A 14,660-nucleotide genomic window follows, 5' to 3' on the forward strand; every position below is an offset into this window, starting at 1 on the left:
CTCTCCCGTCTCCTTTTCTCCTCTCCCGTCTCCTTTTCTCCTCTCCCTTCTCCTTTTCTCCTTTCCCTTCTCCTTTTCTCCTTTCCCTTCTCCTTTTCTCCTTCCCTCTCTTCCTTTTCCTTCTCCCTCCCTTTCTCCTTTCCCCCCTACCTTTTCCCCCTTCTCCTTCCCCTTCTCCCTCCCTTCCCTGACCCCATCTCCCCGCAGATGCTGAACCTGTTCGTGGCTGTGATCATGGACAATTTCGAGTACCTGACCAGGGACTCCTCCATCCTCGGGCCCCACCACCTGGACGAGTTTGTCCGGGTGTGGGCTGAGTACGACCCCGCAGCCTGGTACGTGCTGGGACACCGGGGTGGGACAGAGGGGACACTGCTGCACCTGGGCACGCTCAGAGCCTGTTTTAATGGGAACATCTCCAGGATCTGAGATTATATCAGTGTTAAAAGCTCCGATTCCCTGAGCGCTGGAGAGGAACAAACCTGGTGTCACTGCAAGGGCGTTTCCTTCACACACCCCCCAACCCCTGAGAGCAAAGCACAGCCCAAAATTAACAGATTAACGGCCTCAATTCCACTGATCCTGGCTAAATGACCCTGTAAAAAAGCTATTTAGCACTTCGAAAAGGAGCTTCTGGTTCCTGCGTCCCAGGCCGGAGACGAAAATCCGCAAATCTCTGGCTGTTAGCAGCGCTGGAGGGAGTGGGAGAGGTTCTCCCCTCATTTGTGCAGCGTTTTTGTGGTTGAGATCCGCCTTGGTGGTTTCCCAGATGCTGTGCAGACACCTCAGGAGAGGATGTGCTGCATCTGAGTCAGGTTCTGATTCCATCGCCTGTGTTCTCCCACCCGCTCCCAGAGGGAATGAGGTGATGCTCCTCAGCGTTAGGGTGGTTTCCTGAAAATATGGGAATTTTTGAAACAGCCTTTCCTCATTAAACACAACGTTTTCCCCTTGGAAGCCTCCTTGTAATGACATCAAACTCTATGTGGGAATTTTGGTCTTTTGAGTGATGTTTAGCTCTGGACTTGCAGTTGAAACTTAGGAAAATAATCGGGATAAAATGAAACGGGCCAAAGTTTGGAGGTGTCTCATTCTTAGAGAACTCTGATAAAATATTCCTGATTTATGAGGGGGTTAAAGGAGGGGACGGTTCTCACACACTGGACAATGAGATGTTTATTTTATGGTGGGTTTGTTTATTTCTTTTATTTCTTCCAAGACACAGGGGAAGCTGCACGCTGGGCTTAGGCAGGGGAGCAGCAGCACAGACCCAAAATTAAGGAATTTTTTCAAACTGAGGCCTAATGGCCCTGCCCAGAGATCAATTCTAGAGCAGGACTGGTTTAGTATTTTGGTTTTCTGTATTGCTGCACCACAGGTGATGGGGTTGTTCTCATTTCTAGATGCTCTGTCCTAGGTCCCAGTAATTCCCTTGATAATTCCTTCTCTTTGAGAATTTGCCTTTTTGTTAATTTAAAGCTCTCCTCATTTTGGATCCCCTTTTCCTCCCCCTGAGTTCCTATGCCATGAATCTCCTCTGGATTTGTGATGCCTCCAGCTCCTCCAATCTTTCCCCTCTTTTTGTGTTTCTCTTCAGCAGAGACAGAGGCAGGAAGTGTTTGGATAACCAACATCTCAAACTCCCTGCTAGGATGCAATTAAACTGCTTTAAAATCTCACTTAAAAATGATTTAGGCCAACTTTAAATGGAAACTTGTTCCAAAAAACCTGCATTTCTCTGAACTGTGGGGGATTTTAACTGCTCCAAGCTTCCCCTACTACCAGGCTGAATATTTACTCCACAGTTACTACCAGCTTGTCATCTCCAGGCAGATTTTCATCCCCACGAGCTCTGTGACACAGCAAATCCTCTGTGGGGATTTAGGAGGCATAAATAGCTTTTCTTTTTCCCTTTTTCCAATCCAATCCTGCCTCTTCCCACTGGAAAATCTCAATGAGGCTGAAAACTCGGGAGTGCCTGGTTTAGAAAACGGCCTTGGCTCTACATCCGTGGGAGGAGGAACACGCCTGCAAGGGAAAAAATTGGGATCAATGTGGATTTTTAATGTTTCTATTCAGGAACTTTCCACCCAGAAGAGGCACCAGCATTGAGTTTACAGGAAGATTTCTCGCTCTATTAACTCTGAGCAGAGCCTGAGTCACTCAGGGGCCAAACCTTCCACTCCCCGAGCTGTTAATGCAGAAGATGTCAGATATTGAGATACTAATTCTGCTTTTTTTTCTCTGACCCTGTTCCCTTTTCTCTCCAGTGGGAAATTATTGAGTGTGAATAGTTCCGCTGGAATCACATTTTCAGAAGTGGCACTAAAATCTCCACAAATCTGAAATCCTTTCACTCTTTAAGGCCAGAACTGATCCTTTAATGATTTTGATTTAATACCTTTCTGATCTTACAGGTCTTTTCCAACCCAAATGATTTTATGATTTGATTATTCCATGATTTGGGCTGAATGTGGTCACTCATTGATCACTTCTCCCAAGGTCTCTTCCTTGATTATCCCAAGGAAAAGGGAATTACAGTGTTTATCCACTTCCCATAGCTTGAGACCCTCGATGGGAGATGCTCTACAATTTCTATATCTTTATTATATAGATAATATTTTAAACACAACTTAATGCGTATTTTATCCCTATTTCTGGTATCACCTTCTGTTTTGTTACAAAACCCAACTCCCTGGAAACTTTCCTGGGGAAAAACGTTCAAAAGGAAGTAAAAAAGGCAGTTGGGAGCTGTTATTCCAGCTGTGCCACATTTCCTAGGGGTGAATGTGGGAAAACTGCTGGATTCAGGGGTGACAAAAGCCTTGAACTCACAAAAAAAGAGGGACTGAGAGAAATGGGGAGCACAGGGTGGTTTGGTGGGAGTTAAGAAAGGAGGGAAAGCACAGGATTTAAGGATGAACTGGGAAAGAAAACATAATTGGATTTCTAGAAGCTTTAATTTGTTCAACATACAGAAAGTGAGTTCTTGATCCGTTTTATTCCTCTCCCAGTGCATACCCCATGGAGACACTGGGAATGTCTCTCTGGCCATCCCATTCCCATCAGCTGTCCCCCAGAGCACTCAGGAGGAGCTGCAGGAGCTCCCAAGGGAGCTCTGAGCTCGCTGGGATAATGGGATGCTGAGGAAAATCCAATTTAAACAAGAGGTTGTGGCTGCTCCATCCCTGGAAGTGTCCAAGGCCAGGCTGGAGGGGCTTGGAGCAACCTGGGATAGTGGAAGGTGTCCCTGCCCATGGCTTTAAGGTCTTTTCCACCCCAAACCATTCTGGAATTCTCTGAACCTGGGCAAGGATCCCTGTTTGTCCTAATTTTGTGCCGTGATCTCCCAATGCAAAGCATCTGTTGGTTTTCCAGCCTTCCACGGACTCTTAGAGAGCTCAGGGAAGTGTTCAGCTGTATTTTCCATGCCCTGGTTTTCCAAAATCCTTCTGAAATTGTAAGGAAAGCGTAAACTTGGGGCCTCAGTTAAACCAACACCTTTTTAGACCCACGCTTAGGCCTGGAGCCAAGACTTGATCTCCCTCTGAATTCAGTCTGGACTTGACTGGGGAAGGCTTTGAGCAGACCTGAATTTTCCACATCCCAAAAAGCAGCAACACTGAAGGAGTTCTCCCAGAATATTCCAGCCTTGTTTACAGAATGCACCTAAACAAACACAGGGAGGCTGAACCATCCCAGTTTTCTTCGGAGGCGATTTTGAAGTTCAGCACTTTTCACCTGTGAGTTGGTTACTCATAGAAGATTAAGAAATACAATGCTGCTGTTCAATTAGCTGGGAATTAATGAGAGTGAGCACAAAGCTTCCATGAGGTGTCTGATTTCTCCTACTGCTAAGGAAAGCGGGATTTTCCCAGTGCCAGTGCCCAACACGGCTCTGGAGATGCCAGTTTCTGCTCTCCCAGCAAACTCCTCATCCCCCAGGAATGGCCCTGCCAGGGTTATGTAGGAGGTGACAGTGGCAGGGAAATGTTCCCAAGGTTTTTGAAGCAACTAATTGGAATCCTGGGAATAATCCATTAAACACCTGTCCTAAAATCCTGGGAATAATCCATTAAAGAGGCTCTTTGTGGGCTGCAGGCTCCGGGCGTTGGGCACAGGGAATTCAAACACGAGTGGGAAAGGAAACCAGATGTTTGGGAAGCCTTGCACATGGCACTGAAGGTTTCCCAGAGGGAAATCCAAGGATATGAAGTTGGGTGAACAGTTGGAAGTTCCCTTTGTGTGTGGAAGTGGCTCCTTCCTTTCCAGACTAACCTTTCTTTTCAGCGTGTTTTGCCCTTCCAACTTCTCCTGTTTGCCTGTGGAAAAGCTGATTCTTCCTCGTTTGCCTGTGGAAAAGCTGATTCTTCCTCGTTTGCCTGTGGAAAAGCTGATTCTTCCCCGTTTGCCTTGGGAAAAACTGGTTCCTGTTGGATTTTGCTGTCATAACCTCTGGTGTTTCCTTTCCAGTTGCCGGATTCATTATAAGGATATGTACAATTTGTTACGTGTAATTGCTCCACCCCTGGGCTTAGGAAAGAAGTGCCCTCATAGGGTGGCCTACAAGGTTTGGAATTCCAGAGATCCCTCCAGCACCTCTAGTCCTGGTTCTGTTTCTTTTTATCCCCTCTTCCCTCCCCCCCCGAGTGCAAATGCAACTGGTAGAGAAAAGAAACTGGAACGTGACGAATCCCTTGCCTGAAAAGAAGGAATGATTGACTGACTGCCTCCTTTCTCCTCCGTGCATCCCTTCCCTGTCTCCTCCCACACCCCAGCTGGCTGGAACAGGCAGTTTTATGAGACAGGGAACCCTCCAGCTTCCATCCTGCCAGCTCCAGCAGGGAATTGTTGGGGAAAAGCATCCCAGCACCCCAGCACTTCAATATATCCCAGAGAGAAACGTCATCCCAAGGTTTCCAGGGAGCAGCGAGTTTGGTTTGGCTTTGCAGCATTTTTGCTCCAGTCAAGTGATCAACTTGCCCTTTCTGAACTGGAAAATCATTGGATCTGGGCAGAGATGAGGGATGAGCTTGTCATGGTGCCACAGCCAGGGATCACCTGGGGGTTAAATTATGTCCCTAAATTGTGGTGGACACCCAGGCAAACCTCCAGCTCATGGCACAGGGAGAGTTCACTGTGCTTGGGAGCCCAGGTGGGGGATTTGGGATGGATCTGGCCAAGAAATCAACGCAGGATGGGCTTCAGTGGGGACCCAGTTCCAGGCAGGGAATTTCTTGGAGAGCAGAGGATGAAGGAGAAGGCTGGAAGCAGCCAGCCCAGAGCTTGCTTCTCTCCCCCACTCCAGCCCAGGTGTTTCCCACACCTGACTGAGGATTAGGAGCTCAGAGGAGACCCCCCAGCCCAGCCCAGGAGCACGAGGGGAGCCAGGGGAGGACACTGGCTCCAGTTCCCATTTGTGTCTGTCAGCAGCCTTTAAATCAGCTCAGGGCTGGGAAAGCTGGGTAGGATTTTACTGGAATAGATGTTTTGGGGCTGGCTGAGTTGTCTCCTTCTCCATCAAAGCTTTCCATAGAAATTGAGATCCATGTCAGGGCATTGGGCTGGTGGGAAGGTTCCTGCTTGGGAAAGGGGTTTTAAATGGGTGCTCAGGTTTTCCCTGCTGGTATAGAGGAGATGATAACACAATCTTGCTTTTCCAGGGGTTAAACTTTAATTAATAACATCCCTGGGTCCCCTCAGATGCCAGGCAGCACAGATTTGCACATTAGAATAAACAGTCAACTCTATGGTAAGAAAAACTGAGATTGTCACTGTCCTGCTCCCAGTTCCAATGGTCACAGAAAAGTGAAGCAGGAATTTCTTGCTGGTTTGCACCCCGTGTCCTTCAGGGCAGGATTTTATCCACCACCACCGTGTGCTGAAGGGAGATGTCCTCAGCAATGCTCCCAGCTGCTCTGAGGGCCTTGCCCCAAATCTCCACAATTCCCAGTTGAGGTCGGCTTGGTGAAAGACAGGCCCCACCAAAAGTGAGGGAGGAGCAGGTCCCCTTCCCACCACCTGCCAGGGCTGGGCTCTGCTTTCACCAGCCCTGGGTTCAGGAATTTACCAAGTCCCCCCTCAGCTTGGAGTGGGAGCAGTCACAGCGTGTCCCTCAGCAAACCCCCCCGACTGGAAGGAAAGCTGGCTGTGTTCTCCCAGCCCTGTGCCATAACTCTGCCTGCCAGCTCTCCCTGCCGTGTGACCTGACTGGTTCGGGGGGTGACAGGGGGAACTCTCATCCCCCACCCCGCCAAGAGCCAGCCAGACCCAGCCCTGCCACCCCTTCTCCCCTGGGGGACATCCAGCACTCCCCAGGGGACATCCAGCATTCCTTAAGGGGACATCAGTCATTCCCCAGGGGACATCAATCATTCCCCAGGGGACATCCGGCATTCCCCAGGGCCGCCCCTGCAGGAGGAGGAGACGTTGGGCGCTGAAACAGCAATGGAAGTGGAGCCACCTTTCTCCTGCCCCACCTCCCGAGTTTGGTTTATGTTTCCCGGAGAAATCTGATTAACCAGATGTCTGTTCTCTTGTCTGCTTTCCCTTCTCTCTCTCCTCCTTTTCATTTGCTCCCTTGTGTTGCCTTTTCCCCCCACCCCTTCCCCATTTCCCCCCGCCTCAATCCGGTTGGATTTCTGTGTCCTGGTGCTTTTGCCTCCGTCCCTGTGATCCCAGCGGGCGCATCAGTTACACAGACATGTACGAGATGCTGAGACACATGTCCCCACCTCTAGGCCTTGGGAAGAAATGCCCAGCTCGCGTTGCCTATAAGGTAGAAAACCTCCCCAGGAACCCCTGCCCAACCACTGGCTTTTTGTGCCGTGGCTGAAGTGGGGTTTCTGTGGCATTGGTGGTGTTCTTCGGGACTTTCCTGGTGCTTTCTCTGCTTTCCAAGCAAGATTTTGGATATTCTGGTTTTTTTGTTGTTTGTTTGTTTTTTGGGGTTTTTTTTAATATATATATATAATTTTTTGGGGGTCTTTGAAACTCTGGCACATCAGTTTGTCTTTCTAAGTATGTCTCTGCTCTCTCTCTCAGTGTTTCTTTCTCTTTTTTCTCTCATTCTGCTTCCATTTAGGTTAATTTGGGGAGGGATGGTGCTAATGAGCAAATTACCCCCCATTAGATCCCCATTTTTCTTCCTGGAGCTCTTTGTCTCACTAACCCTGCAGGAGAATGTTGTTTTTCCCTCCTCTTAATTAGACTGGAGTAATTAGAGTAGGAGTGAGCAAGCAATTAAACAGAGACAACACCTGAAGAGCTCCTGAAACACCCTCGTGGAAGAAATTACTTTAACAGAAAACATTTAGGACAGGGAGATGGAGAAATCACTCCGACTCATCATTGATTTGGCAAAACATTTTCACTGAGCCACCAAAGTGAATTCTATCCCAAAGGCTGCTGCCTTTGGAAATTCAGATGGAAACGGAGCAGACCCCGCTGAGGCAAGGCTGCCCTCCCAAAAGCTCTCAGGGTGCTTGGAAACGTCCATTTCCAGGGCGATTCCTTGGAATTTTCCCCCCTGAACCTCAGAGGTTTAGAAGGGGAGGTTGCTCAGAACCATTTATCACTGGTGTGCTTGAGAATCCATCAACCCAACAGGGGTTTTTGGCTGTTGGTGTCATTCCAGCCACCCCGAAAACTCAGTTCAGTGGATCCAGATCACAACAGCCCCTCCTGTGCTGAGGGATTTTTCACTGAGGCCACATAAAACCAAGATTTTTGTCTTGAAGATGCTAAAGCTAGACCCAAACCTGGGTCTGATTCATTTAAGGCACGCAGCAGCAAGAAGTAGTTCAGGTAAATCCTCCTACAAGATCCTTCCTCAGCGTGCCAGGATTTAAAATAAAAGGCAAATGAAAGATAACCTTAAATCTCTCCAGTTAGGTGGCTTTGCTGTATTTGATTTGATTCTGGCCACTGTAACTGAGCTTGAGGAACCCAACTAGATCAAAATTCCAGGTCTCAGCTATTTCAGACACCAGTCATCCACAGAAATCCACGGATTTGCCACCCGTGAGTTCCCACTGGTTTAGCGGAGCTGTGTCCTGCTGAAAGGAGGTGTTTGCAGCTGGGCAACCAGATCTGCTCTGTGGCTGGACTAGAAGGATAAAACTCTTTTTTTCCCCCCCCTAAATCTTGTAGAATTCAAAAAGGAAGAAAACAAAATGGAGTTAAAGAGATCATGTGTTAAAATAGGCATTTTCAGTAAGGCTTTGGGCTGGTTTTCACAGCTGACTTTGTGCCCACAGGCACTTCCCCAGCCTGGCTTTTCCGTGAGAATTTCCTGATACCTCCTTTAATTTGTCTGTTCTTACAGAATAAATCCCCAGAACTTGAGTGCATAGGAATGGCTTCTTTTTATAACCCCGACTCCTAATTTTTTGGAGACATCGTTAATTTTTCATCATCGTTAATTCTTCATCTCCGAAGAAACCTCTGGATTGTGTCTGTGTCTCAGAGATGGGTTCAAACAGCTCCAGTCTAGGCTGAACATCGGATTTCTACAAGTTGGGAGACGATCACATTCATTTTACACCTCATCAAAGAACCCTGAATTACAGTAAATAAGGATTTAAGACAAGATCAGGATTTCCCCCATGGATTAAAGCTGCAGTTCGGGCTGATCTCTCCCCCAGTTATTGCTGATAAAATCAAACCCTCATGGTTTAGGACTGGTTTTTGCTCCTTCCCTCCTCCACATCCATGGATTGGTGCTGGGCATCTTCCCCCCATGACTCTGGTGGGATGTGGTGTCCCCTGCCCTGCTCCTGCCGGGTGTCCCCCAGTGGTGTCACTCACATCCTCCCACCCCCCAGGCACTGACCCCTCCCCAGATCCTGGAGAGTGTAGGTGTAGCTCAGTCAGTGCCAACAGCAGCCAGGGCTTTGTCTCTGCCCTATTTTCACCCTCTCCCTCTGATTTTTAAAACCCCTGACTCTTCTGTCCAGCAAAAGCTCTTCTGCCCCACACATCTCCCCTTTTTCTTTCCATGTCTATTTTTCCCTGTCCTCTTCCAAGGTTTTGTGTGTTTTCCCCATGTCTTCGTTGCCTTCTCAGTACGTCCACACTGTTTTTTGTTTGGATTTCCTCCTCTTTGCAGCCTCCTTGGCTGCTGTCCTTCCTTTCTGCTGTTTTCTGGTTCCCCTTTCTCAACTGTTCTCCTCGGTCAGCCTGACCTGCCTCTGCAGCTCCGTGTGCGTGGCTTCGCTGCTTCCTGGGGCTGCATGCCTGGGATCCTCGGGATGCGCTGCTCGGGCACCGGGAGAGCTCCATCCTGCACTGGGCTGGGGGGAAAAGGAACCCAAATTCCTGTGTGCAGTTCTGGGCCACTCACAGCAAGAAAGGCATTGAGGGGCTGGAGCATGTCCAGGGCAGAGAATGGAGCTGGGGAAGGGGCTGGAGCCCCAGGAGAGGCTGAGGGAGCTGGGAAAGGGGCTGAGCCTGGAGCAAAGGAGGCTCAGGGGGGACCTTGTGGCTCTGCACAAGTCCCTGACAGGAGGGAGCAGCCGGGGGGGTCGGGCTCTGCTGGCAGGGAACAGGGACAGGAGGAGAGGGAACGGCCTCAGGCTGGGCCAGGGGAGGGGCAGGGTGGATATGAGGAAAATTTCTCCACAGGAAGAGTTTTCAAGTCCTGGAAGAGGCTGCCCAGGGCAGTGGTGGAATCACCACCCCTGGAGGGATTTAAAACCCTACGGATGAGGATGTGGCACTTGGGGACATGGGTCAGTGGTGGCCTTGCAGTGCTGGGCCAGTGTTTGGGCTCAATGATCTTAGAGGTCTTCTCCATGTAAATGATTCTGTGATTCCATGAATTTTAAAGTCTTTTCTATCCAGTCAGATGAGAAGAGGGAAGAAAACCTCTTTGACTTCACTCTGGTGTCTTAGGGTTTGCTCATTGTCCCTGCCCATGGCAGGGGGTGGAACTGGATGAGCTTTGAGGTCCCTCCAACCCAAACCATCCTGGGATGATCCCAGAGCTGGGCTGCTCCAGAAGGATGCAGCGAGAGGGAGGAAGGCCACGGAGAGAAGAGTTAAAGCAGAGTAGAACCATTCCAACTAGGTCAGGGTGAATTATTCATAGCCAATAATTTATTCACCAAACTCAACCTCATTTCCCACAGCAGTGCTCCATTGTCCCAAATTTATTCCCATCTGGGGATCATTCCCAGAGCAGTTCCTGTCCCAGAGGCTGATGTGGTGCTCTTAATAATTCAAATCCATCGGGGTGCCAGTAGTTTTTCAGGCATTGTGTGCCCCTCTTCCTGCTCAGGGAAGACGATTTAGGGTGCAGCGACTTTTTCTGGGTCAGGCCAGGAGCCAGCAGGACACCTTTGATCCCGGGATGAGTTTTCCCCCTATTCCTCCAACCCTTTCCCTGCTTGTTGGGCCATTGTCCAAGGAGTTCCTGAGCTGAGCCGAACGGGAATTTATTCCTGCCACAGAGCTTTGGCTCCTCGTTTGTTTAGTGGCAATTAAACAGCGCCGGGAGCTGCGGCGGGACCCGGCCGCGCACGGACCGAGCGCTGTCTCCCAACCCCGCTTCTAATCAGCTCCCCCCTCGTTATCAGCACAGCGCTAATTAGGAGACTCCGGAGACAACGGCGCGGCTCCTGCCTCCGGGGCCCTCTCCTGCAGGAGCATTAACGAGCTCCAAATCATCCTAATTAAAACGCGGGGCTGCGGAAGGGATCCCCACGCGCGGCCGGGAAAGCGGAGCGGGGACTCCACCTGCTGCCGGCTGCGCTTCCTCACCCGCCCCCGGAGGGGAGCAGGACCGGGGAAGTCCTTCCCTGCCAGCTCAGGGCACCTGGGAAGGATTTCCAGCTTTTTTTCCTGCTGCCTGTCATGGATTCACCTGAGCGCCCCTGGGTTGTGGCTGGCGCTTCCCAGCGCATCCCAAGTGATGCCCGTTCTTTATCAGCGCAGGGAAGGAGCAGCAGGCTCCTAAAATTTCCTTCTGGGATCCAGAAAGATGGAAAACTATCCAAAGTAGAGTTGGGGATTTTTTCCTGTTTGTTTTGGTTCAGTTATTTTTGTTGCTGTTGGGATTTTTTGGTTGGTTGGTCTTTCTTTTCCCTTTTCCCTTTTCCCCTTTCCTTTTCCCCTTTCCTTTTCCCTTTCCCCTTTCCTTTTCCCTTTCCCCTTTCCTTTTCCCTTTCCCCTTTCCCCCTCCTTTCCCTTTCCTTTTTCCTTTCCTTCCCCCCTTCCTTTCCCTTTCCCTCTCAATTTTTTGCATCCTGTTTCAAACCACGGGCTCTGAAACAGCCTTAAAGCACAACTTTAGCCAGAACAAACAGCAAAAACGGGGGGGGAAATCAATTTTTTTTTAAAACTGAGCACACTGTAAACAACTGGTTCAACTTTTTAAATCAATGGTCTTGTCCCTAAGTCTATGAGAAACATGGAGATTTTCTCTTCTAGCCTGGTTCAGGATGAAAAACAGAAGTTCTTGATGAATTTTTCAAGGAGAAATTTTGGGTCAAGGAGAATATTTTGAGTTTGAGAAATGTTACCAATTTCAATTGGATTCCTTTTAAATGGATCCTTTAGAAATGGAGAGGAATTAAACACAGATAAAATTAGAAAGCAGCCTGAAAAGGCTTGAAATTTCACACTCTGCAAAAGGAGATACTTTTATATATAAGGTTATTTTATAATATTGAAAGGAAAAAATGAGTATCACTTTTTATATCTCTTTGTTTGCAGTTACAGCCTTTCAGCTGCATTTGTGGCATCAGGGAAAGGCCCCAGACAACGTTCAGGGATCCAATCCCTCCTGGCTGTGCCAGTGTCTGGCTGATTCCTTGGCTCCTCTGGGTGCCCACAGTGATTTGGGACGTTGATTTGGGACGTGGGGTGAGCCATGGTTCACCCAACCCCTCCCTCACCACCACAGCCGCAGTGGCAGAGGATCAAAGATGAATCAATTCTTTTCTTCCAACTGCTCCATCCTCAGCAGCTCCAGAAATGCCAGATATTCATTTAAGGAACACATTTTCCCAAGCCAGGGCCTTCCAAGAAAGGAATTTTCACTGCTTTTGGGAGGGTCTTGGGTGGATTTTAGCTGAGGCCTTTTGGCTTTGGCTGCAGCGAGTTCTGAGGCGTTTCTGTCTCATTTTATGGCTTTTTTTGTGGCCAAGAAATGGGCAGCTGGAAGGTGCAGCTTGCAGCTCACCTTGGCAGGGGAAGAACTCCGCAACTGCTGTCCACAGGGAGGTGAATCCCAGTTTGTCACCCCAAGAGGACAGAGGGACACATCCCATGACAGCCTCCCCTCTCCTGCCTGCTGGAGCTGCCCATCCCTGATGGAGGAACAACTCAAACCCCTCTCTCTGCTCCTTGCTGGGTTCTCAGACTGGGAATTGCACTGACCAGGAGCTGTCTGAGTTACCTGTTTGACCAGTTTGGATACTGGGATGGAGAAGATGGCAGCGCAGAGGGAAATGCAGGGAGGAGGGAAAAGAGGTGGGGTAGGGAGAGCCTCTTCCAGGTGCACAATGGGAGTTTTGCTCAGCCAGCCTTCTAGAATCCCCTTGGAAAATGTTCCCCTAAATCCTCCATCCCTGGCTAAAATTGAGGAGGAAAGCACTGCTCTGGACAGCTGTGGTGTGGCCTGTGTTCTGCATCCAAATCCTTTGGGAATTCAGCCTGGAAAGACACTCGGGGAGCCCTGGGATGTGGCAGTCACGAAGTGCTTTTTGGTGGTGGTTTCTGTGAGGATCGAGCTCTCTTGGGAATTATTCCTCATTTGCCTGTTCTTCACTTCCATGCATCTTCTTTCTCTCTCCATCCCTTGACTCTCTCCCACTCCAGTGGGATTCTGGGACTCTGAATGGTAACTGTGGACTCTCGTTGGTGTTTTTTGTAGCTTTTTGTGTGCTGAGGGCAGAATTGGAATTAAATCCTGTTTCATTTGACACCAGTGAACAGAACAAACCCTGTGGTGTTGCCAGCACTTGATGGTCACACACTGCAAAGGGAGGAGAGGCTGGGCTTTGATTTCCCTGGTTTTGAGGCTGGGCAGACATGGAATAACCTCTGGGCATGCTGTGAGGGAAATCTTGGAGATCACAAGGATTTGTCCTAGACTTTAGGTGACAGGGACGTCGTTCCAGTGGTTTCTTTTCCCCGCAGGATACAGTGAGAGCTGAAAATGTGTAATAAGAGAAACAAGGAGATTTCAGCTCCTCTGGAGCCCATCTGAGCAGATTTTACACTGGACCAGCACTTTGTGCCCTTTGTCTGCTCATGTCAACACCAACAAGTGTCCCTTCGGGGGGAATTGTCTCCTTGGCTGGCAGGAGGTGCCAGAGTTGGAGTCTGGAAGTGTCCAAGGCCAGGTTGGATGGGGCTTGGAGCACCCTGGGGTAGGGGAAAGTGTCCCTGCCCAGGGCAGGGAGTGGAATGAGATGATATTTAAGGTCTTTTCCAAGCCAAACCCAGGACTCTAAGGCAGCTCAGTTCACACATGTGGGAAGCTGGGAGTTGAAGCTGGGAGTTTCTCTAAGCAGGGAGGTTATCCCAGGGATGGAAAACCTGGCCAAGTCTTCATTCCCTGCTGTGGCTTGGTTGGGACAGGTACCAGCACACGTCTGGATGCTGCAGACACCCCTGGAGACAGTCAGGAAATGGCATGAGAGCATCCGACCTGGCTGCTTTTGGGAGAGCTCGGTGGGATTGCAGCGCAGTGCTGGCAAATCACTCCTTAAACCACCAAAGTTCCAACCCAGACCCGCTCCTGGACGGGAGCTGCCATCCACGTGCCAAGAATTCCAGCTCAGCACACAAAAAGTTCCCTCCTGTTTGTATTCTGGGTGTTTTGGGGGTTCACAGAGGGGCAGGGGAGGGTGGGGGGAGGCCTCGTGGCGCCCCCCCTCACAGCCCTGTCTGTCCCCAGCGCCTGGTGAGGATGAACATGCCCATCTCGCCCGAGGATTTAACCGTGCACTTCACCTCCACGCTGATGGCCCTGATCCGCACTGCCCTGGAGATCAAACTGGCCTCAGGTGAGAGAGAGAGAGAGCTGGGTCACCTGGACATCAAACTCACCTCAGGTGACAGGGACTGGTGGCTGAGGAGGTCTCTGGGTCACCAGGAGATCAAAATCACCTCAGGTGACAGGGACTGGTGGCTGAGGGGGTCACTGGGAGATCCAACTCGCCTCAGGTGACAGGGACTGGTGGCTGAGGGGGTCTCTGGGTCACCTGGAGATCAAACTCACCTCACGTGAGAGGAATGGGTTGTCTGGGTCACCTGGAGATCAAACTCGCCTCAGATGAGAGCGATGGGGTGGCTGAGGGGGTGTGTGAATCATCTGAACATCAAACTCGCCTCAGGTGAGAGCGATGGGGTGGCTGAGGGGGTCTCTGGGTCACCTGGAGGATGCAGCGAAGACACCGAGGGCAGCTCAGCTCCTTGGAATGCTCTGTGACCATGGCATGGTCCCACAGGGTTAGAGAAGCTGAGCTCACCTCTAGGCATGGATTTCATTATGCTGCAGATTTCCTGTACATGGAAAAAACCCAGAACAGCACCAAGAAGAGACCAATGCCCTGCGTGGTCTCCTCCAGAGCTGTTCCCCAGCTCTGGCAGCCTCCAGCCTGTGCCCTGCAGGATGGGAGAGCAGTTCCTGCCACCTGAGCTCCAGAAAA

The 14,660-nt window shown here is 50.0% G+C and overlaps 1 protein-coding gene across 1 annotated transcript in view; it reads left to right on the forward strand.

Annotated features, from left to right (window-relative positions):
- CACNA1B (calcium voltage-gated channel subunit alpha1 B) overlaps positions 1 to 14,660 on the forward strand; it is a 254,528-nt gene that overhangs the window by 226,247 nt on the left and 13,621 nt on the right. Inside the window, exons 35-37 of the mRNA XM_042052780.1 lie at positions 208 to 335; positions 6,682 to 6,778; positions 13,907 to 14,175. Coding sequence (XP_041908714.1) covers positions 208 to 335; positions 6,682 to 6,778; positions 13,907 to 14,175 — 494 coding nt within the window. The remainder of the gene's footprint in view (positions 1 to 207; positions 336 to 6,681; positions 6,779 to 13,906; positions 14,176 to 14,660) is intronic.

The sequence above is a fragment of the Corvus kubaryi genome, unplaced genomic scaffold (genome assembly GCF_017639235.1).
Source record: "Corvus kubaryi isolate FWS band 111438036 unplaced genomic scaffold, C.kubaryi_AGA036_p1.0 78, whole genome shotgun sequence".
NCBI lineage: Eukaryota > Metazoa > Chordata > Aves > Passeriformes > Corvidae > Corvus > Corvus kubaryi.